This window comes from Hirsutella rhossiliensis, assembly GCF_020360975.1.
Source record: "Hirsutella rhossiliensis strain HR02 chromosome Unknown scaffold00011, whole genome shotgun sequence".
Lineage (NCBI taxonomy): Eukaryota > Fungi > Ascomycota > Sordariomycetes > Hypocreales > Ophiocordycipitaceae > Hirsutella > Hirsutella rhossiliensis.
The window spans coordinates 1,437,172-1,459,411 of record NW_025408677.1 but is presented as its reverse complement, the minus strand read 5'-3'; the positions used below and the strand labels follow the sequence as shown (position 1 = coordinate 1,459,411).

The window sequence follows — 22,240 nt, the reverse complement described above, 5'->3', positions numbered from 1 at the left end:
TACTATCGATGTCTTTTAAAGCTAAGATATAGTATTTTAACTAACTATCTTCTATAATATAATAAGTAACTACGCCTAAGATAGCTAAAGAGTTAAGGGAAGTCTATAGGTTATAGCTAATATAGATTTTTAACTTTACTAACTAAATACGCTACTTAACCTTCTCCCTTTAACCTTCGTACTACTATATAATCTATTTCTTAATAGTCTCGTATATATCTAAAAGCTAAGTATTAATATTAGCGTTAAGGTAGGCTAAGAATACTTAGAATTCTAAGCATTCTATAAGCTTAAGTAAGAGAGAATAAGACGTAATAAACCTTATATATAAAGCTTCGAGCTAGTTTAGATCGATCGAGTCTCTAGATTAATTATTAAGCTAACGGCGTTTTTAAGGATATTCTTTAGCCGTAATACGAGCTAGCTTAAGAATAGTTTATATATTTATAACTTTAGCTATTTATAGCGCGCCTTTTAAGAGGCCGTAACTATTAAGAGGAGGATCTATAAGGTACTTAGCTAGGGCTATAGTTCTACTAGAATAGTAATACGTTTTATTATAGTATTTATAGCGCTATTCTTTTTTTCTAGTCCGCTAATTATAGTATTTTATCTCTATATCCTCGTCTAGTATATAAGAAAAGACCTATAATATTCTTAGCGTAGCTAAAGGGGTTATAGAGGCTATATAAGTTCGCGATAATTAGTATTAAGTAGTTTAGGTCTTATCTAGATTATATAACTATAGGCTAGAAATCTCTAAGTATTCGTTTAATATTAACGAATCCCGTCGCGGCGATATTTAAATAATAAGTAGGTATTATTAAGGTATCGAGATTACTTATAAGTCCTAGGGTAAGAGAAGCGGGGTTAAGGAGGAAAATAGTATATAGACGGCGAGCCGCTACCTTATAGTTAGCCTATCTACTAAACGGAAAATATACTAAACTAAACTAAACTAAACTATATATTCGATGTATCTAGTAAGGGCCTCGAGCGGCTTATTGCACGGCGTCTAGCGTAGGGATTAATCTACTTCGGCGTACTATACCTATAATAAGCCGGCGCGCTTCCGAAGAGGTCGGCTATAGATCTCGTAGCTGCCTTAGTTTACGATATCGAGGAGGCATTCGCCCGGAAGTAAGTCGTAACCCTAGTAACCTTAGATATATAAGGCGCCTTCGATATAGTTCTCTATAATAGATTAGTCCTCCACTTACGAGAATAAAGATAGCTATCGAACCTCGCGCGCTAGGTCGGCTCGTTTATATAAGATAGATCGGCACGTATCCGCTATTAAGATATTATAACGGATTTATCGCCCCTTTAGTACGGTCTGCCGTAGGGGTCGCCCGTCTCGCCGATCCTCTTCCTATTATATACGGAGCCGATATATCGCCTAGGTTACTCTTAGGGACGCTTCGGCTACGTAGACGACACTGCTATTCTATATGTCGGTGATAGCCTTAATAAAACGTCCGCCGAAGCATCTTACTATATACGTGAGCTTCTTTCGTAGGGCGCCGCTAACGGGATCTCTTTCGACCCCGATAAGATAGAAGTAATATACTTCTCTCGAACGAAGCCTAAGACGGCGCCGCCGGTGCTCTACGGCGAGTTTAAGAAACGGCCGGATCGAGCGATGCGTTAGCTCGGCGTTTAGCTCGATAGCTCTCTCTCTTTCGAGACATACGTCGAGAAATAAACGGCTAAGGCGCAAGCTATTATATTTTACCTTAGGAGACTAACGAACACTAAATATGGCCCTCTGCCGAGTGCTATACGACGAGCCGTCTGCGCTTACGTTATCCCCGTGCTACTATACGCGGCGGAGGCCTGGTACCCTGGTCCGACGTCCCCGCGCTAGACGAAGCCCTCTAAGGAGGGGCCGTCGGGGATTAGCAACCTCGTTAAGAAGATAAGTAAGGTACTCTACTCGTCTCTTCGGGCTGTTCTGCTAGTGTGGAGGACGATACCGACGAACGTGCTATATAGGTAGGCGGGAATACTGCCTATTCCTCTACTCCTCGAAGGGCGTCGGATGGCCTTTGCTACGCGTCTTAAAGCTCTTAACGAAGCTTATCCGCTCGCGAGGCGAACGTCGCGACTAGAAGCTCCCGTCGTGATCGTAAATAAACTAATTAAGCTAAAGTACTAAAAACCGCTATAGCCCTTCTAAACGAGGCTACGGCGTACCGACGGAATGCTATCGAGCTGCCTAAGACCTCTTTTACTATAACGTAGATTTACTAGTAAGCCGACTAAGCCTCTATAGACTATATCGAAAAATAAGACGGCGAAGAAATTTCGCGCTTAGCTCTAAGCACTATTGCCCCGAACTCTTATCGTCTACTCCGACAGGTCTCGTTCTAAGGAAGGCTATATCGGATATAGCTATGCCGTTTACCGGGACGGATCTACCCTCTTAAGCGGCAAGGGCCGTCTTAGACTAGCGGAGGTCTTCGACGCTAAGGCGAGAGGTGCGCTAGAGGGATTAAAAGGCTGCGTTAAGCCTCCCGGACAGTAAATGTATCTTTATCTGTCTCGATAACCTCGCGACCGCAACGTGCTTACGAGGCACGCCGAGCGACTCCTTATAAGAGGTCTTCCTTAAGTTTTAATCTTTAGCGCGAGAACACGGAGCTATCGAGGTCTACTAGATCCCCGGCCATACTAACATCCCGGGTAACGAAGAGGCCGATGCTCTGGCAAAGGCGGGATTATCTCTGCTAGAATCCGCTAATAGCGAACCGACGCTAGCGTATCTGCGAAAAATTGCCCGACTATAGCGGAAAGAGGCTTTTAGTGCCTAGTAGGAAACCTCTGCGCCGGTACGATATAGAGATCTCGGTCTAAAAGCTATAAGTAGCTGCCCGCTAGAATTGTCGCTTTCTCGGCCCCTGCTCTATTATCTACTTATAGTAAGAGCCCACTATAGGGATTTTGCTAATTACTATAAAAGGTTCGGTCACGATAATACGCAACCGATATGCTCGTGCGGCCGACGAAAAGAACCTGCGTATATCTTCTATTGCAGGAAGGTTGCGCCACACTACCGGCTACGGCTCGTGCCCTCGCCGTCTACAGCAGTTAATCGAGCGTTAGGCAAGGACTTCGATAGGCTGGCGAAAGCGAGCTCCTTCTTCGTAGGGATCTGCCCACGCCACTAGGCAACCCATTATTTCCATCTTTCCATCTCACACTTTCCCCTTCACCACCCCCGTCCCTACCTCTCCTTATACATGTCGACCTTAAGAGGCGTTACGGCTTCGCGACCAAGCGTCTGGCGAGGTCAACTAGGGGCTGCCAGGGCCCCATAGCTACTTGCTGATATGATCATAGACAGCGTTTCCCATTAGACCTGGACGTCCCGCTGACGGGCAACAGGCTTACTAAGAGCGCCGTTGGAGCCGATGAAATGCTGGATAGCGGGTGAAATGTGTGATATATAGCATGTAGATACCCACTAGCTTAGCACGTCCTGTGCTCCCTCGCGGAGACCTGAGCGGCCAAAGCTGCTGGACGGAAAATACACTAAACTAAACTAAACTAATCTTTTTGACCTCCCAACTCTCCCCCGTAAAAATTCTTCCCCCGGAAGAGCTGTTAGTGGCTCGCTAACAGGGGGCCGAATTGCAGGCCACTCGACCGCGCTTTTGCTGCCCGGGTCCATCGTGGCCCTAACAGCACAGTCTTACCAACCTCGCGGAGGAAGTGAACGACGTGCCCCCGATATTTGTACTGCTGCCCTCGCACAAGCATAATGTTGACGTGGGCGTGAACACGAGCAATCAACGACTCTTCGGTAGGCGTAAGCTCGGGCAACCGGGCCGGCACAGGGCCAAAGTCGAGCTGATTATTCGCAGAGAAGAAATACGGCTCGCGGGGCCGCGTTTCCGCATCCTTTCGATAGCAACGCGCACAAATGCCGTCAGTATCGATCTTCATCTGAAACCAACTCTCTTGGCATCGACTGCAAAACTGCATTTGGTCATTGTCCAGCTTTGTCTAGAACTGGCGGAGGGTGGTCTTGTCGCGGTCAGTCAAGGCGCAAGCGTCGAGGTCGCCATTCCACGCCGGATCTTGTGCGTGAAATACCGCCGACTGTTCAGGTGGAATCATCACCGGGCTCCGAACACGTCGTGGCGGCCTCGACGGTCGAGTTTGCCTTCGAGATTGTCTCGGCCGCCCTCCTGTACCGGGGGCAGGACCACGGCGGCCAGGCCTTGGCTGTGCCGAATACTGCCGCATGCGATGGCGAAGAGGGTTTCCATCCACGTAATCATCATCGCTGTCCTCGTCTTCGTCCCCTAGATCGGAATCGGGCTCTACCCCTAATTGTTTGAGGTACCGCCGAGGTCGAGCGGGTGAAAGCAGCAAGTTGAAGTAGTCCTCAGCGTCAATATCGGACTCAGAGAACTGGCCGCTGTCATGTCCTTCCCTCCTTACCTCATCCCCATCTAGAAGCCCAATCAGCTGCAGTCGATCTTGACTCGCATCTACGTTCCGTGGTTAGCGCAAACAAACTACTGCGAGCACAGCGCAAGGATATCTTCTCCAGGAACCTCCGAACCTTTAAAGACGCCGAGTTGGGACATTGTGGGAGTCGGTGACACAATCTCCCCTGCACGACGTCGTGAACGGTGGTCGCGCTGGATAGCGGCCTGCTTGGCCCTCGCCCCAGTCTTGGAGGCATCATCTTGTGAGTGCTTCCCACCTTTGTGGAACCTAGACGCTAGGTAAGAGTAATCTTTGTCGGCTATGCTGATGCTTCGTACAGTAAATGTATTAGAATCTGAGGCGATCGGATGGGTCGTTGGTTGTATGGTTGGGGAGGGAGCAAGAGTCCGGAAGAGCCGCGAGCTTTGTTGGGTTGGTGGAATTGGCGTCCTAAGCACTACCTAGGGCTGGCTCTTTGGCTCTCCGAATAACCTCCTAGTTGTGTGAAGTTGCCGTAGCTTCTCTGGCGATGTGGGCTGGGTTCCGGATCTCTCGTTGCAAGGCGATAGACCAGCATCCCCTTCAGTTCTCTTCGGAGCAGGTCTCTCGGCCAAGGAAGGACGGGCGGCGAGATTCCTCAACGTTAGGATCACGCCTCTGGATCTGGAGTTCTTCATTTAGTTAGTGTTGAATGGCCTTACGGAGTGAGGAAGACAGAGCTGACATGAGAATTGCACTGACTACGACAGGCGAGGCAGGTCTTGGCCTTCCCAACAGACTTCCGTTTGCTGACGAAGTCACCCGCCGGTTTTTCCTCGCCACAGCGGGCACAGACGATGGAAATCAAGTCCATCTTGAAGCCCTTGAGGAGTAGAATTAGGACTAAGTACTTAGCGAACCACGCATCAAGACGCGTTGCTTCAACGAAGTTTCCACGTCAAGGCGACGCGCAAGTAAACAAACCAGGGTTACGGGCCACAGACACCTAGTCCCACCTTTTTGCAGCCGTTGTCCAGTTGTTGCACGTTTTGCGGCCGTCCATACAAATTTCGGGCCAATCAGAACTCGGGAAACTTATTGACCCATGTCTGCTCCACGAGAGGAAGGCTCGCCAGCCGCGGCTCGCGCAAAGAAGCCTTTCGGAACGAAATTTGGCGACAAGAGAACCGGAGAAGAGTTGGCTACAGAAGAGAGAGAGAGTTGGCGACAGTAGATAGGAGACAGGAAGAAGAGTGAGGTCGAGATACGAGACACGGCGAGAGACGTAGAGCATTATCGTGAGTGAAACCGAGACAGAGCGTCGGGGAGGCAGGCTAGGCCGCTGGAGGGAGATTTTGTTTAAAAGGCGCAAACTCAAAGGGCGTGGAGAGACGGCAGGGTTGAAGAGAGATGTGAGTGGGTAATGCATGTCTGGGCGAGTGGAAGGCTCGGAAAATTTACATGTGCTACCGGTATAAGTCGTAGGTATAAACAGAATAAGGAGTATATTGGGGAAGTTTTGACTTGATCGTCTTCATGAAAAGGAGAACAAGAAGAGAAGAGAATGTGCTATTCGAGCCTTTGGCAGTTGATTTTGAGGATGATGAGACATGTTGTCATGTTGTATTGTTTCGTTTGATGCTTTAAAGTTTAGAGAATATTCTTGGGCGGACGTCGGGCGCGCAGTGGTCGGGAAGATATCGACGCGGGAGGTCTGATAGAGCCAGAGGCGGATGTGTCTTGGTGATTGACCTGTTCGGTGTCCGTCTCTGACTCTGCGGGGTCTTCCGGGGACAGAAAGGAGGAGGTATCGGATTTGGGGGAGTCTTGACCGTCACAGTCGGTGATTATGGTGGAAGTTTCGGGAGAAAGTCGCGGTCTCTTGGTTGGGGTTTGGTAGGGATCGGGCATTGACCGACTTGATGCCAGCATAAGGATCGACTGGGCCAGAAGCATGCGGCGTGGGGAGGCGGGGCTTTGGGCGGCCTTGGGTTTCTTCGTAGAGGTAAACCTGGCCAACGCAACGCTATAGTCCGAGGATTGCCGACCGCGCTCTTGGGTGTCGTCGGCAGTAGTTGTGTTGCAGAAGCCTGGTCGGACATGGCCTTGTCGTGGAAAGTCCACGTGTCGGGGACGACGATGAAGATATAGTCTTGGTCGAAAGCCGGGGCATGTTTCATGATCTGGTGATCCAGTAAGCCGGCGATTTTGCCCGTACAGGTGAAGAGAGCGTTCGACTGGAACTGGCTGTCGCGCCTCTCGGTCATCTTCTTGCATAGGAGGTCCAAGGATTAGCGTGAATGGGAAGATGACGAAAACTTGGAAGGGTGAAAGCCCTTGAAGGGGTTTGCCGGGAATCCCAGGACAAATAAAGGTGGAGAGCTGGACAAAGCCGCAGCAGCTCAGCTGGGTGTCGTCAAGGGCCGCAGCCGAGTTTCCATGCAGGAGGTCGCGGCCGGAGCCGATGACAGGTCCCATGAAGGAGACAATGGGTTGTATCGTTGGGAAAGTATCCACCGAGCTGAGGGTGCGAGTGACAATTCTATGGATATCGTCAGGGAGGGCAGTGGCGACAGAGAGATTTGGAGCATAGACTCACGGTTGGTAGCTGTGATCGCGGACTATAAGCGCGGGGACGGTGTATTCTGTGATGTTATCATCGTCCGACTCCAAGCCATCACGTCGCTCGATTTCCCACGTCAGGGCAAAGGGATGAACACGGCCGACCATGAAGAACCATTGCTCGGTCCATTCCGAGGAGATTATCTGTTGGTTGTATATGGAAATATTAAGGCTGAAGAAGATGCAGGTCGATGGATTGCCAGTATCTGACCGGATTGCTGCATACTCCGGAGTCGACAGCCATGAGGGCGTGGGAAGGAAGACCCTCGCTAGGGTTTCTGCGTTGAGTCCTTTGACACGATGCTCATTCTGGTAGGCGAACCTAGCCGGGCAGCCGGGCTGGACAAAGGCCATCATGGACATGTCGGCGCCAGCATTTTCTGGCTGTCAAGAGGTTGCCGCGGGAGGACGAGGTATCGACGTTGAGCTGGGAGGCCGACATCGTGAGAACATGGCAGATGTAGTCACCGTGGAAGTGTAAATGAGGGGTTACGCAGAGTGGAGGTGGGCATCCTATAAAGCAGGTTTTCTTGCTGCTCGAAAGAGGGCTCGCGGCTAGGGTCGGGGAGACTTAAGAGTCAGAGAATGCTACCTAGATGATAGATCAGAAGCGGGGGTATGCGGGAATGAGCTGGCGAGGTTCTTGAACAGTCTCGACCATCTGGTTCTATGGTCGTGAGTGAAGTAGGAGCCGGGGTTGGAAGTTGAGTAGGGGTGATGGCTATGTCGCGAGAAGTTGGAGGTCGGCGAACAGTAAGGTTAGTGTGGGTAAGTCTGCGGAGAAAGAAAGTCCAGCAGTACCCTTCGGTGTCATCGTTGCATGGAGTAGATAGCAAAGGCGACAATAACGAATGAGAGTGAAGGAAAGAAAGAGGTTATGGTAGTATTGCAGGGGTCCCTTTTTGACGGTCGTCGGTAGTTGGATGGGCATTGCGTGCGGCTGAGCGAGGCGGGTGCCGACCGTGTCGAGTCCACTATTGGGACACGGTGAAGTCGGATATAGGGGACGACCTGAGGAGGAGGATGCGAGTTGGTCACGAGAACTCTCAAGAGGGTTTGCAAGTCGAGACTCCGGTGGCTAGCGACTACAAGAGGACAGGCAGGGGGATCCTGGCTGTCGCTTTAGCATGAAGGCCGTTGATGCGACGTTGGTGGTGGCGAGGGAGCAAATCTAGCCGGGTAGTCCGGTTGCCCGAGGACACCGTGGACATGTTATCGCCGGCAGCCTTTTGGCTGTTGCTCGACGAGGTGGAGTGGCAGATATTGATGGAGCAACTGATGCGCAAGGTGGGTGGGAAGGCGTTGGAAGGGCCGAGAGTATGGTTGGAAGTGTGCGGCGGGCGGTTGGCGCGGCCACCCCATGTGCCGGAGGTCGGCAGTAGCCAGGATTCGCTGGAGTGCGCAAAGAGAGCACGGCGATGGAAGGGCCGCCTTTGGCAAAGCTGGGGTAGCAGGTCGCACGTGGAGATCAGCCGAGGTCGGGACGGTGGACGCACATAGGGAGGGTAAATGGGGATTACAAAGGGGTAGTAGTATTGCATCGCCTCGGTACCATAGGGAAGCATTTTATAGGGAAGAAATGCCACGGCCATGAGAGTAGTGATCGTTAGGAAGCTTCCCACTCGGAAAGAAATAGTGTACGCCAAGAAGCGAGATTATCCAAGTGGAAGTGCTCCGGAGCCAAAACTTTCTAGCCTGTTGCCAATCCACGCTAGTCGACGTTGAGGAGGCAGTAGCATGGCGGATAGTCCTGCAGGGAAGCTAGGCGAGGCGGCCGCTCACCGTGGAGCCTGTTCGTTGTCAGTCGAGGATGGAGAAGAGGGTAGGAACGGGGGAGTGCCTGTTTCGGGGTGCGGAGATGATACAGGGGCAACTCCCGAGAAGGGCACGGAGCACGGGAGACAAGGTTGGGGCGGTTCGGGAGATACAGATCAGTGGCGAATGAAGCATTAACGTTCCGGCTGATTCAGCCTAAGCAGTCTGCGGTCGAAGAAACCGCATGGAGAAAGCATGCAGAGGCGATCGCAAAGTCACTGCCGAGAAGACCGCCGCGAGGCGGTTTGCGGTCAAGCAGAGCACGGAAGTCCGTAATTTGGTCAGCAGCGGAAATTCCGCGCAACGTCAGTCACCGAGTCCGCTTCCGAGGTTCGTGTTGCCTACAGAACGTGGAGACCAGGGGGCAGTGGGCTCTGACAGTCCGCCCCTTCATCGGCCGTTTTTGCCCCAGGAGAGGGGTCCTGAAGGTGACGGGCAGGGAGATAAGGCGGCGACCGGCGGTGTCCCGGGTGTTCGTTCGAAAAGGGACCGACGCTCCGACCTATCCAGCCCAAGGATACGACTTTCCAAGACCTAAGACGAACGGCGCAATTTGCAGCATCGATTGCATGGGGTTTGCCCAAGCTCCGTCGGGGACCGGTTCGGCGGCCAAGGGCACAGGTGGGTGTGGACGATGGCGCAGCAGAGGCAGCGGACGGCTCGCTGCGCGGACAGAGGCAGTCCCGGAGGCGGGAGAAGAGAGCCCGTCTTCCTAGCCGGGATGGGCGCCCGATAAAACAGGTCCGAAGTGGAATCGGAAGGCATAGGAGACGGGAGCTGCAGGCCGAAGACCTGGCGAGTGTGCTGCGCTTTTTGGAGGAAGACTTTGCCTTGAAGGAGAGATTGTCTAACGATCAGACGTGGTGCACGCCAATACCGCTCGAGAGGAAGGTGTCGACGGTGCGAGACTTCTATCAGGCGTTCCACGATGCGAGCACGTTGCCGATACGGACCTGCATGGTGTGCTACCGCAAGTGTACGAGAGGAGAGTTGAGGGAGATTACATGGGATCATTGGCTGTCAAGTTGCGTACCAAAGGGCGGCCGCTCACCATTTTCATGCCGGAGTTGCTTTCCTGAGGGCGAGTCCGTGTCGGTGTGCGCCGAGTGTGGCCGATGCCTGGCGCGCAGGAGCCTGTCGCCGGCGATCCACCTTCACAGTCGCCTTGGCTGCGAGCACATGTTCCCCGATGAGCTCAAGGGACTGACGCCGGTCGAAGAGAAGCTCATCTCGCTGAACTCATGTTACGGGTTTGTCACGAGATATAGCATTCCGGGCGGGCAGAGGCAGAGCGTGAAGTATCCGAGGCATGTCAGGGCCACATCACGGTGTTTCCGAACAATGTGCAGGAGCTGGCCACCAAAGTGCTCCCGCACCCCCTTTGCAAGCACTGGACGAGATCCACATCTCGTGGCAGGGCGCGGAGAAGCCGGCACCGAGCGACCTGTCGAGTCTCTTGTCGGTGAGGCGGCGGGTGGTCGAGGGCCCTTGTCTGGCTGAAGCGGAACAACCCCACTACGCCGAGATCGAGATCGACGCGGCGGAGATGGAGAGCTGGGAAACTCGATACACGGGGTACCGTCGTCGGTGTGCGATCGTATGGAGCGGAACGAGCCGTCTGGGTGGGAGAAAGCGCGGACGGCGCACGTTGTGCCGCCCACGGAACGCGCCGTGGACGAGGAGGGGCCGGTGGAGATCGAGGAGCTCTTCGCCCTGCTCAACCAAGGACAAGAAGCCGGCGGCCAGGGTGAAGGTCACGGGCCCAACGGAGAAGGCGCGGTTCGCGATGGAAGTGACGCCTGCCCCGACCAGAACGTTCCAGCGATCAACGAGGTGACGTCTTCTGGCATGTTCGCGCTCGACGGACCGCCAGACGTCGCGGACGTGGAGAAGCTGCAGTTTGCCTGTGACGCTGTTGGTGAAGGTGCCGACGACGGCCGTGCGGGCCCGAGAGCGTGGGTCGGGTCCCTAGCCGGGGGGGTTCGGGGGCGTGGCGACGGTGGTTGTGAGCCATACATCCGGGTTTCGCGGGGTGAGTTTACCGATTCCTTTGAGGCGTCCTTCTTTGCCAGGACGTTCCCGACCCTGTTCCCATTTGGCGTTGGGGACCAAGGCTGGTTGAAGAGACCATGGTCGACGCGGGAAGGTCACGGCCAACTTGCGAGGCAGGGCTGTCGAGGCAGAGGCGGCCGCGGAGACCCGTATCGTCTCGAAGCTTGAACCTTCAGGCGTGGGCCGAGATCGTGCTCCGGCGCCATGGTGGTCGATTTGCACTGCACCACATCTTCGCATTTCTCGTCTTCAACATGGGGTGCGGTCGAGGAACCGCCGGGTCAGCATGTTGAGTGTGGGAGGAAGAACTTCCGCAAGGTAGAGCGCATCGTGCGTTCGATGACCACAGAAAGGCTAGCGGCGGCGAGGGTCTAGTTGGAGAGCTCGGGTAAGACGACCGATGGTGACGTGAAGGAGCTTCTCAGGAGCCTCTCGCTTTACGGCCACCGGCAGCCCATTTCGAGAGAGGTCCGTCTCAATATGCGGCGGAAAATCCAGTCGCTCATCGTCGGATATGGCGTGCCGGCCATCTGGTTCACCATCAACCCGAACGACATTACGAACCCGGTGAAGCTGCGACTGGCGGCATACCGCACACGCGATCCCGACGCGGCCGAGGAGTTCTTAGAAGGCCTTGGGGATGCGTATAAGCGGGCACGGCTGGCGATATCGGATCCCATGAGCTCGGCCGTGTTCTTCCACCGCGAGATGAAGCTGTTCTTCGATCATTACGTGAAGGTCGGTGAAGAGTCGGTATTCGGGCGCATCGGCAAGTACTATGGCGCCGTGGAGACGAACGAACGAGGGCGCTTCATGTTCACGGCTTGCTCTGGCTGCACGGGAACGCGCATCTCAGCTCGATGCTTGCCGACATCCACGGGGAGGATCAGGCGGCGTATCGCGAGCGAATCGTCCGATACATCGATAGCGTCTTCTCAGAGGTAAGAATGCCTACCTAAGATGTGCCACCGGGAGCCTGAAGTACTCTTCTGATGGCCAAGTGGGGCCGGGTTGACGTGCAAGGCAGGATCTGGACCAGGAAAGTTTTTGCGCCGTGCAAGCGGAGCGATCTGTGACAGGCGGTATTGGTTCGCTGCTGGACAACGCCGCGCAGTTCTCGGCCGCGTTTATCGAGGAGGCCAACTTCTGTGCCGGCGCGACGCAGGTGCACACGCATAGCCCGACCTGTGTGAAGTATTCCTTGGGCAAAGGAGGGCGGAAGGGGACCTCTGCCGGTTCAAGGCGCCATGGAGGTTAGTCGACAAGACCGCCCTCACGGCAGACGGGGTGCTGCAGATCCGGAGGACACACAGCATGGTCAATCGATGGAACGAGGCTATTGCTGTCGGGCTCCGGCACAACCATGATATTTCCTTCATTGCGACGCAGCGCAAGACAATGGCCCTCATCTATTATGTCACGAACTACGCGACCAAGGTGGAGGACCCGGTGTGGAAGCGTGTGGCGGCCGCGGCCGAGCTCCTGGCCGCCTCAACAGGTGATGGCACGGCCAACGGAGGGCGGGACGGTGGCGGAGACGCTGCCACCGATGACCCTGTCAAGGGAACAGGACGCGACAGTTCCTGATGAGAGTGGCGAACCGCGTGTTCACGGAGCGTCCGCTATCACAGGTCGAGGTCGTCGCTCACCTTCTCGGATATCCGGCCGAGTTCACCGACAGCAGCGCGTGGGCGTACCTGAACTGTTCTCTGCTGTACTGGGAAGTCTTTCGGCGATGGCGGCATCTCCGAGAAGCCAGTGGCGCTGCGGCTATGGATGACACCTTGGATGAGTCGGTCGTCGTCGAAGAAGAAGGCCTGAGAGTCTCCCACGTCGAGGCGTACCAGCACCGGGGAGAGCTGCTGAAAGGCCTATGCCTGTATGACTACATATCGATCGTCAGACTGAAACGCATCGGCAACGACGAGCTGGGCGGCAGGGAGATGTCTTTCGAGGATGGATGGGCGCCGGGACGACGCTGGGTTCAGGTGCTCAGGCGGCCGGGCAAGCACGCTACCGTCTGCCTCGACGGCTACCTGAGCAAGGACTTCACCTACGATGACGAGTCGTGCTACCGGAGGTGTGTATGGCAACTGCTCTGTCAGCGGGCATTATCGGAGAGGCTAACCCACCCCTGAAGGGCAGCCGTGCAGCATCTTGCGCTGTTCGTGCCGTGGAGTCCTTCCTGGGCGAAGGAACAGGTGAGATCAACAGCATCTGGGCGCGGGCTCGAGACGCTATGGCCCCGAGAATATCATGTCTCGTCGACAACGTGCAGCTGCTTCGACGATCCGCCGAAGACGCAAAACGCGACGCCAAGCAATGGGCAGCCTCGTCCGGCGATGGCGACCCGACGGTCGCACACGTCGAGGAGGGTGGAGCAGGCGAGGCGGGCGCGGAGTCTGCAGCGACATATCAGCCCAACAGCATCGGAGACGCAACGCGGCTCATCGACGTCGTCCGAGGTGCAGTGGGAGCGAATCAGGTGACGGCCAAGTCGCCGGAGCTCATGGCAATGATACAGCAGCTCTGTCGGTTTCAGCAATCGGCGCTGCGCTCGACGGCCGAGCTCGAGGCCACGGCGCTGATCGAACGAGGAGAGGCGGTTAAGCATGCCAGGGCGGGTATTTTCCGGGGCCGCACTACCGCCGCAGGATCAGGTCAAGGCTATCAAGTCGCAGCAGGTAAGTGCCTCGAAGGAGAGGGAGAGGATGATCCAAGGGATACAAAGCACGCCCGCCGCCTGGGAAAGCGATCGCCGCGCAGCGTTGCGAAGGGTGATGACCGGTTTCGGGGAGGACGAGGTCGAAATGACGATGGCCGACTCCGACGAGACCGCTATCGACGCAGGGGCGGGAATGGACGTTCAGTTTGGCCCATCAACCTCCTTCCTCGCGGCGGGCAAGGTGTTGGCAACACGGCTGACGCTGAACAAGAGGCAGTCCATCGCTTTTCTGATAATATGCCGCCAGCTCGATTTGATGCAGCAGACCGACGGGGCGATGCCTGCCAGCTGCGCCAGTTCGTCGGTGGCGAGGGCGGTACCGGCAAGTCGCGAATCATCGAGGCACTCGTCGAGCTGTTCAGTAAAAGAGCCTTTCGAATCGTCTGCTGATCACGGCGACGTCGGGGACTGCGGCGGCGCGGATCAACGGCATCACGATCCACTCCGCCTGCGGGTTCACTAAAGACCAAGGGCGGGGCGCGAACATGGTCAAAGACCTTGACGGGTGCGGCTGCCGAAACAGGCGGAGCGGTTCATCCACGGCCAGTCTCGAATGGATTGGCAGGAGAAGGATGTGCTCGTCATCGACGAGGTGAGCATGCTCGGGGCGCGGACGCTGCACGCCGTGAACGAGCGGCTTCGCCGGCTTCGCGGATCGCGGCAAGATTTCGGGGGGATCCCCATCGTCCTCTTCTGCGGAGATTTTCAGCAGTTCCGGCCGGTCCAAGAGAGGTCGATCGTCCTGCCTAGCGCGGCCATCTCGTGGGACGTAGACAACTCGTTCAAGGCCGAGCAGCGTCACCAGCACGACAAAGCGCACGCACTGTGGAAGAGGTTCACGACGGTCGTCATGCTGGACGAGCAGATGCGCGCCGCCGGCGACCCGGAGCTGCAGAGGCTGCTGAAGCGGATCCGTCTAGGCGTGCAGGATCGGACGGATCTAAACCTCCTCAACTCAAGGTGCTACCGGGAGGAAGGCGGATCCCTTGGGAGACGGGCATCACCGTGGTGACGCCGCTCAATAGGAATCGGTGGAACCTGAACATGGAGGCGAGCCTGGCGTTCCGGGTCCAGCAGCGGTCGACGATGCGCATTTTCATCTCCGAGCACAAGTGGAAGGAGGAGCTGCCGACGGAGGAAGAGGCGATCATGATACTCAACCAGGGCGACGATAGCGCGATCCCGGTGCCGGCCGTCTTCATGTTCGTGGCCGGGATGCCCATCGTCGTGAACCACAACACCCACCAGGGGCTGAAGCTAGTGAACGGCGCGAGCTACTCGGCGGTGGAGGTCATTGTCGACAAGGCGTACCCGGGGCATCGGATCTCGGCCGATATGACGATCCACTTCGGGCCGCCGGCGGGATCATTCTCGAATCGGAGACGACGAGATATCTCCACTTCGTCGGGATGCCGCCGGGCACGATCTTGTTGACACCCATGACCGTTAAGATACAGTGCCAGCGAAAAAGGCCGTGGCAACGCAACGACGTCAGCCGAAAGGGTTTGCCGTGCGCAGCAGCGTTCGCGTGCACGGACTACAAGGTGCAGGGCAAAACGCTGGAGCGCGTGGCCCTCGAGCTGCGAGGGACACGGACGACGAAGATGGATGGAACGGTGGTGCCCTCGCAGTGCGACCCGTACGGCCTGTACGTGCAGCTATCGCGCTGCCGAACTCTAGACGGCATCATGCTCGTGTCCAAGGTGCGGGACAGAGACTTGGTGGGCAACCGGGTCCCCGAGGAGATGACTGCCGCACAGGCCAGGCTCGAGGTACTGAGCGAGAGGACCGTTGAGGAGGCGTTGCGCTGGCTGGACGGTGATGCTGAAGAGTCAAGGCGGCCGCGCTAGGTGACGCGATGAAGAGTTCGGCAGGCGGGAAGAGTCGGCAGGCGGCAGACAGGGTGGGAGGCGCCTAGTGGTGGGATAAGGCACGCGAAAAGGCAACAGAAGCCGGGGGAAGGGCAGCGACCAACGAGGAGGGAGGCAAGGAGGGACCAATCACAAGGGACCAATCAAGGGGCGGAGAACTTTTGGGGGGAGAGGGCGGGGTCTGCGGGGCACGTTATTAGAAGGCCTTTCGTTCCTCAAGGCAAACCCTCATTATTCGGGAAACTTATGGATTGATGTAGAGTCAGCCTCCGGCTGAATTAGGACGACCATGGGGTCCGGTGAGCCAATACCGCACGACAGGAAGGTGTCGACGGTGCGGGATTTTTATCAGGCGTTCCACGATGCGAGCACGTTGCCGATACGGACCTGCATGATGTGCTACCGCAAGCGTACGAGAAAAGAGCTGAGGGAGATCAGATGGGATCAATGGCTGTCAAGCTGCGTGCCAGAGGGCGGCCGCTCACCATTTTCATGCCGGAGCTGCTTTCCCGAAGGCGAGCCCGTGTCGGTGTGTGCGGAGTGTGCCCGATGCCTGGCGCGCGGGAGTCTGTCGCCGGCGGTCCATCTTCACACTCGCCTTGGCTGTGAGCACATGTTCCTGACGAGCTCAAGGGACTCACGCTGGTCGAAGAGAAGCTCGTCTCGCTCAACTCCTGCTATGGGTTTGTCACGAGATATAGCATTCCGGGCGGGCAGAGGCAGGCCGTGAGGGATCCGAGGCACGTCAGGGCCACATCACAGTGTTTCCCAACAACGTGCAGGAGCTGGCGACCAAGGTGCTCCCGCACCCCCTTTTGCAAGCACTGGACGAGATCCACGTTTCGTGGCAGGGCGTGGAGAAGCCGGCACCGAGCGACCTGTCGAGTCTCTTGTCGGTGAGGCGGCGGGTCGTCGAGAGGGCTCTTGTTTGGCTGAAGAGGAGCAACCCCACTACGCCGAGATCGAGATCGACGTGGCGGAGATGGAGAGTTGGGAGACCCGATAGACGGGGTGCCGGCCTTGGTGTATGATCGCATGGAGCGGAACGAGCCGTCCGCATGGGAGAAAACGCGGACGGCGCACGTTGTGCCGCCCACGGAGCGCGCCATGGACGACGAGGGGTCGGTGGAGATCGAGGAACTCTTCGCTCTGCTCAACCAAAGGCAGGAAACGGGAGGCGAGGCTGAAGGGCACGGGCCCAACGAAGAAGGCGCGGGTCGTGATGGAGTTGGTGCTAGCCCCGATCAGAACGTTCGACCAATCAACGAGGTGACGTCTTCCGGCATGTTTGGGCTGGACGGACCGCCAGACGTGGCGGATGTCGAGAAGCTGCGGTTTGCCTGTGACGCTGTTGGCGCAGGTGCCGACGACGGCCGCGCGGGCGAGAACGTGGGTCGGATCCTCGGTGGGGTCGAGGGCGTGGCGACGATGGCAGTGAGCCATACATTCGAGTCTCGCGGGGATGAGTTTGCCGACTCCTTTGAGACGTCCTTCTTCGCCAGAACGTTCCCGACCCTGTTCCCATTTGGCGTTGGGGACCAAGGCTGGCCGAAGAGGCCATAGCCGAGGCGGGAAGGCCCTTACCAACTTGCGAGGCACCGGTAGAGCTGCTGAGGCAGGGGCGGCAGCGGGAGACATCGTATCCTCCCGAAGCTTGAACCTCCGGATTTGGGCCGACATCGTGCTCCGGCGCCATGGTGGCCGGTTTGCGTTGCACCACATATTTGCATTTCTCGTCTTCAACATGGGGGTGCGGTCGAGGAACCGCCGCGTCAGCATGCTGAGTGTGGCGAGGAAGGACTTCGGCAAGGTCGAGCGCGTTGCCCGCTCGATGACCGCGCAAAGGTTAGCGGCGGCGAGGGTCGAGTTGGAGAGCTCGGGCAAGACGACCGATGAGGGCGTGAAGGAGCTTCTCAGGAGCCTCTCGCTGTACGGCCACCGGCAACCCATGTCGAGAGGTTCGGCTCAATATGCGGCGGAAAATCCAGTCGCTCATCGTTGGCTACGGCGTTCCGGCCATCTGGTTCACCATCAACCCAAACGACATTACGAACCCGGTGAAGCTGCGACTGGCGGCATATCGGACACGCGATCCCGGCGCGGCCGAGGAGTTCCTAGAAGGCCTTGGGAGTGCGTACAAGCGGACAAGGCTGGCCATGTCCGATCCGATGAGCGCCGCCGTATTCTTCCACCGGGAGATGAAGCTGTTCTTCGATCATTACGTGAAGGTCGGAGAAGAGTCGGTATTCGGGCGCATCGGCAAGTACTATGGCGCTGTGGAGACCAACGAACGAGGGCGCTTCATGTTCACGGCTTGCTCTGGTTGCACGGAAACGCGCATCTCAGCTCGATGCTTGCCGACATCCACGGGGAGGATCAGGCGGCGTATCGCGAGCGAATCATACGATACGTCGATAGTGTCTTCTCCGAGGTAAGAATAGCTAAGACGTGTCACTGAGAACCTGAATTGCTCGTCCGATGGACAAACGGGGCCAGGCTGACGTGCAAGATAGGATCTGGATCAGGAAGGGTTCTGCGCCGTGCAAGCGGAGCGATCTGTGACGTCCGATATTTCCTCCCTGCTGGACAACACCGAGCAGTTTTCGGCCGCATTTGACGAGGAGGCCAACTTCTGTGCCGGCGCTACACAGGTTCACACGCATAGCCCGACCTGTGTCAAGTATTCCTTGGGCAAAGGAGCGCGGAAAGGAATCTATGCCGGTTTAAGTCTCCATGGAGGTTGGTCGACAAGACCGCCATCACGGCAGACGGGGTGTTGCAGATCCGGAGGACTCACAGCATGGTCAATCGATGGAACAAGGCTATCGCTGTTGGGCTCCGGCACAACCACGACATTTCCTTCATTGCGACGCAGCGCAAGACCATGGCCCTTATGTATTATGTCACGAACTACGCGACGAAGGTGGAGGACCCGGTGTGGAAGCGTGTGGCGGCCGCGGCCGATCTCCTGGCCGCCTCAACGGGTGACGGCACGGCCAACGGAGGACAGGACGACGGTGGAGGTGCTGTTGGCGATGACGCCGCCAAGGGAACAGGACGCGACAGTTCTTGATGAGGGTGGCGAATCGTGTGTTCACGGAGCGTCCGCTATCTCAGGTCGAGGTCGTCGCTCATCTTCTTGGATATCCGGCCGAGTTCACCAACAGCAGCGCCTGGGCGTACCTGAACACATCTCTGCTGTACTGGGAAGTCTTTCGACGGTGGCCGTATCTCCGACGAGCAAGTGGCGCGGCGGCCATAGATGATACTCTGGATGAGTCGGTCGTTGTCGAAGAAGCAGGCCTGAGGATCTCCCACGTTGAGGCGTACCAGCACCGGGAGAGCTCCTGCGAGGGCTATGCTTATACGACTACATATCGGTCGTTAGACTAAAACGCACCAGTAAGGATGAGAGCTGTGCGGCCTGGGGAGGTGCCCTTCGAGGATGGATGGGCGCCAGGAGACGCTGGGTCCAGGTGCTCAGGCGGCCGGGCAAGCATGCTACCGTCTGCCTCGATGGCTACCTGAGCAAGGACTTCGGCCACAACGACGACGAGGAGTCGTGCCACCGGAGGTGTGTATAGCAACCGCCCTGCCGGCAGGCATCATCAGAGTGGCTAACCTCCCCTCCCCTTAAAGGGCAGCCGTGCAGCATCTTGCGCTATTTGTGCCGTGGGAGTCCTTTCTGTGCGAAGAAACAGGTGAGATCAATAGCATCTGGGAGCGGGCGCGAGAGGCGCTGGCCCCGAGAATATCATGTCTCGTCGACAACGTGCAGCTGCTTCGACGATCAGCCGAAGACGCAAAGCGCGACGCCAAGCAATGGGCGGCCTCATCCGGCGATGGCGATTCCACGGTCGCCCACGTCGAGGAGGGCGAGACAGGCGAGGCGGGCGCAGAATTTGCAGCGACGTATCGGTCCAACAACATCGGAGACGCAACGCGCCTGATCGACGTCGTCCGAGGCGCAGTGGGCACGAATCAGGTGACGGCCAAGTCGCCGGAGCTCATGGCAATGATGCGGCAGCTCTGTCGATTCCAGCAATCGGCGCTCTGCTCAACGGCCGAGCTCGAGGCCATCGCGATTCCCGAACAAGGGTTGAGGTGCATAAGCATGCCAGGGCGGGTATTTTCCGGGGCCGCACTACCGCCGCAGGATCAGGTCAAGGCTATCAAGTCGCAGCAGATAAGTGCGTCGAGGGAAAGGAGAGAATGATCCAAGGCGTACAAACCACAGTCGCAGTCCGGGAAAGCGATCGCCGAGCTGCGTTGCGGAGGGTGATGACCGGCTTCGGGGAGGACGACGTCGAAATGACGACAGCCGACTCCGACGAGACGGCTAGCGACGCAGAAGCGGGAATGCGCGTCCAGCTTGGCCCATCGACCTCCTTCTTCGCGGCGGGCAAGGAGTTGTCAACACGGCTAACGCTGAACAAGAGGCAGTCGATCGCTTTCCTAATAATATGCCGCCAGCTCGATTTGATGCGACAAACGAATAGGGCGATGCCGGCCAGCTCTGCCAGTTCGTCGGCGGCGAGGGGGGCACCGGCAAGTCGCGGATCATTGGGGCACTCGTCGAGCTGTTCAGTGGGAAGAGCCTTTCGAATCGTCTGCTGATCACGGCGACGTCAGGGACTGCCGCGGCGCAGATCAACGGCATCACGATCCACTCCGCCTGCGGGTTCACTAAAGACCAAGGGGGGGCGGCGCGAACACAGCCAAGGACCTTGACGGGGTGCGGCTGACAAAACGGGCGGAGCGGTTCATCCACGGCCAGTCTCGGATGGACTGGCAGGAGAAGGACGTGCTTGTCATCGACGAGGTGAGCATGCTCGGAGCGCGGACGCTGCACGCCATAAACGAGCGACTCTGTCGGCTTCGCGGATCGCAGAAAGATTTCGGGGATCCCCATCGTCCTCTTCTGCGGAGACTTTCAGCAGTTCCGGCCGGTCCAAGAGAGGTCGATCGTCCTGCCGAGCGCGGCCATCTCGTGGGACGTAGACAACTCGTTCAAGGCCGAGCAGCGGCACCAGCACGACAAAGCGCACGCGCTGTGGAAGAGATTCACGACGGTCGTCATGTTGAACGAGCAAATGCGCGCCGCCGGTGATCCGGAATTGCAGGGGCTGCTGAAGCGGATCCGGCAGGGTGTGCAGGACCGCACGGATCTGGACCTCCTCAACTCAGGTGCTACCGCGAGGGCAGGCGGATCCTTGGGAGACTGGCATCACCGTGGTGACGCCGCTGAACAGGAATCGGTGGAACCTAAACATGGAGGCAAGCTTGGCGTTCCGGGTCCAGCAGCGGTCGACGATGCGCATCTTCATCTCCGAGCACAAGTGGAAGGAGGGCCTGCCGACCGAGGAAGAAGCGATCATGGTACTCAATCAAGGCGACGATAGCGCGATCCCCGTGCCGGCCGTCTTCATGTTCGTGGCCGGGATGCCGGTCGTCGTGAACCACAACACCCATCAGGGGCTGAAGCTGGTGAACGGCGCCGGCTACTCGGCGGTGGAGGTCATTGTCGACAAGGCGTCCCCAGGGCATCGAATCTCGTCCGACATGACGATCCACTTCGGGCCGCCGGCGGGATATTACTGGAATCGGCGACGACAAAGGACCTCCACTTCGTCGGGATGCCGCCGGGCACGATCTTGTTAACGCCGATGAGCGTCAGGATACACTGCCAACGAAAGCGGCCGTGGCAGCAGAACGACGTCAGCCGGAAGGGATTGCCGTGCGCAGCAGCCTTCGCCTGCACGGACTACAAGGTGCAGGGCAGAACGCTAGAGCGCGTGGCCCTGGAGCTGCGGGGGACACGGACGACGAAAGTCGATGGAAGGGCCGTGCCCTCGCAATGCGACCCGTACAGCTTATATGTGCAGCTATCGCGCTGTCGAACGCTAGACGGCATCACGCTCGTGTCCAAGGTGCGGGAGAGAGACTTGGTGGGCAACCGAGTCCCCGAAGAGATGACCGCCGCGCAGGCCAGGCTGGAGGTGCTAAGCGAGAGGACTGTCGAGGAAGCTTTGCGTCGGTCGGATGGCGACGCTGAAGAGTCAAGGAGAGTTGTCAGGGTGAGGTGACGAGGGGGAGAAGACGGAGGAGCGCGCCGGCGGGCAAGAAGACAAGGGCACTGGGCAGCAGCGATCAACGAGGGCGACTTTTAGACTTGAAGGAAGAACCCGCTAGAAAGGCATGAACGAAAAGGGCAAAGACAAAAGACGCAAGTTTTAGACACAATAAGAAAACCGGCGGACGAAAGGAAAAAGGTTGGCATTGGCATTGGCAAGGGTAAACAGGAGTATAAACGGGGAAACAGGGCAAGGCATGAGAGGGGCAAGAGAAGGCGGCAGCGACCAATGATGAGGGAGGGACGGAAGGGTCGGCGACCAATCACACGGGATCTTTTATTCCGAAAGAGGAAATAAATCAGCCAATCAGAGGCGGAGGATGTGGGGGTGAAGCAGTCTGGGGCCTTTTTTCCCCGCGCGCTAATGAAGTCCTTTCGTTCCTCAAGGCACTAGCACATTTGTACTCATTATCCCGCCGTTACATAAGTATGTCACTGAAAATTTGGTTGCCGACCACCATCGCCAGTGTCCCTATGCCCTGAATGGTCCTGTCTTGTCTCTGTCTGTCGCCGTATGGCGCTGTCTGTCGCTGTATGGCGCTGTCTGTCGCTGTATGGCGCTGTCTGTCGCTGTATGGCGCTATATGGCACTGCGTGGCAGGG

The 22,240-nt window shown here is 57.0% G+C and overlaps 4 protein-coding genes across 4 annotated transcripts; 2 read left to right on the top strand and 2 right to left on the bottom strand.

Moving 5' to 3' along the window:
• Window positions 1-4,121: 4,121 nt before the first annotated feature.
• On the bottom strand, window positions 4,122-4,598 carry HRG_08937 (uncharacterized protein; the record flags this gene model as incomplete). Its single annotated transcript, XM_044867408.1, has 3 exons — window positions 4,122-4,242; window positions 4,352-4,499; window positions 4,574-4,598. The coding sequence occupies 3 exons, from the start codon at window positions 4,596-4,598 to the stop codon at window positions 4,122-4,124; spliced, it is 294 nt and encodes a 97-aa protein (XP_044717429.1).
• A 1,471-nt stretch (window positions 4,599-6,069) lies between these two features.
• HRG_08936 (uncharacterized protein) lies at window positions 6,070-7,395 on the bottom strand (the record flags this gene model as incomplete). Its single annotated transcript, XM_044867407.1, has 4 exons — window positions 6,070-6,360; window positions 6,468-6,689; window positions 6,808-6,961; window positions 7,019-7,395. The coding sequence occupies 4 exons, from the start codon at window positions 7,393-7,395 to the stop codon at window positions 6,070-6,072; spliced, it is 1,044 nt and encodes a 347-aa protein (XP_044717428.1).
• A 3,060-nt stretch (window positions 7,396-10,455) lies between these two features.
• HRG_08935 (PIF1-like helicase domain-containing protein) lies at window positions 10,456-15,483 on the top strand (the record flags this gene model as incomplete). The annotated part of the gene is made up of 14 exons (XM_044867406.1): window positions 10,456-10,836; window positions 11,284-11,657; window positions 11,765-11,849; window positions 11,936-12,073; window positions 12,120-12,161; window positions 12,205-12,406; window positions 12,472-12,988; window positions 13,049-13,109; window positions 13,187-13,592; window positions 13,675-13,949; window positions 14,157-14,593; window positions 14,659-15,036; window positions 15,091-15,136; window positions 15,184-15,483. The coding sequence occupies 14 exons, from the start codon at window positions 10,456-10,458 to the stop codon at window positions 15,481-15,483; spliced, it is 3,642 nt and encodes a 1,213-aa protein (XP_044717427.1).
• Window positions 15,484-15,793: 310 nt separating this feature from the next.
• HRG_08934 (ATP-dependent DNA helicase PIF1) lies at window positions 15,794-21,165 on the top strand (the record flags this gene model as incomplete). The annotated part of the gene is made up of 17 exons (XM_044867405.1): window positions 15,794-15,914; window positions 15,977-16,029; window positions 16,138-16,191; window positions 16,245-16,396; window positions 16,443-17,047; window positions 17,124-17,349; window positions 17,411-17,743; window positions 17,851-17,935; window positions 18,018-18,155; window positions 18,287-18,532; window positions 18,622-18,786; window positions 18,981-19,078; window positions 19,144-19,694; window positions 19,742-20,026; window positions 20,137-20,239; window positions 20,396-20,652; window positions 20,705-21,165. The coding sequence occupies 17 exons, from the start codon at window positions 15,794-15,796 to the stop codon at window positions 21,163-21,165; spliced, it is 3,933 nt and encodes a 1,310-aa protein (XP_044717426.1).
• Between the last annotated feature and the right edge of the window lie 1,075 nt (window positions 21,166-22,240).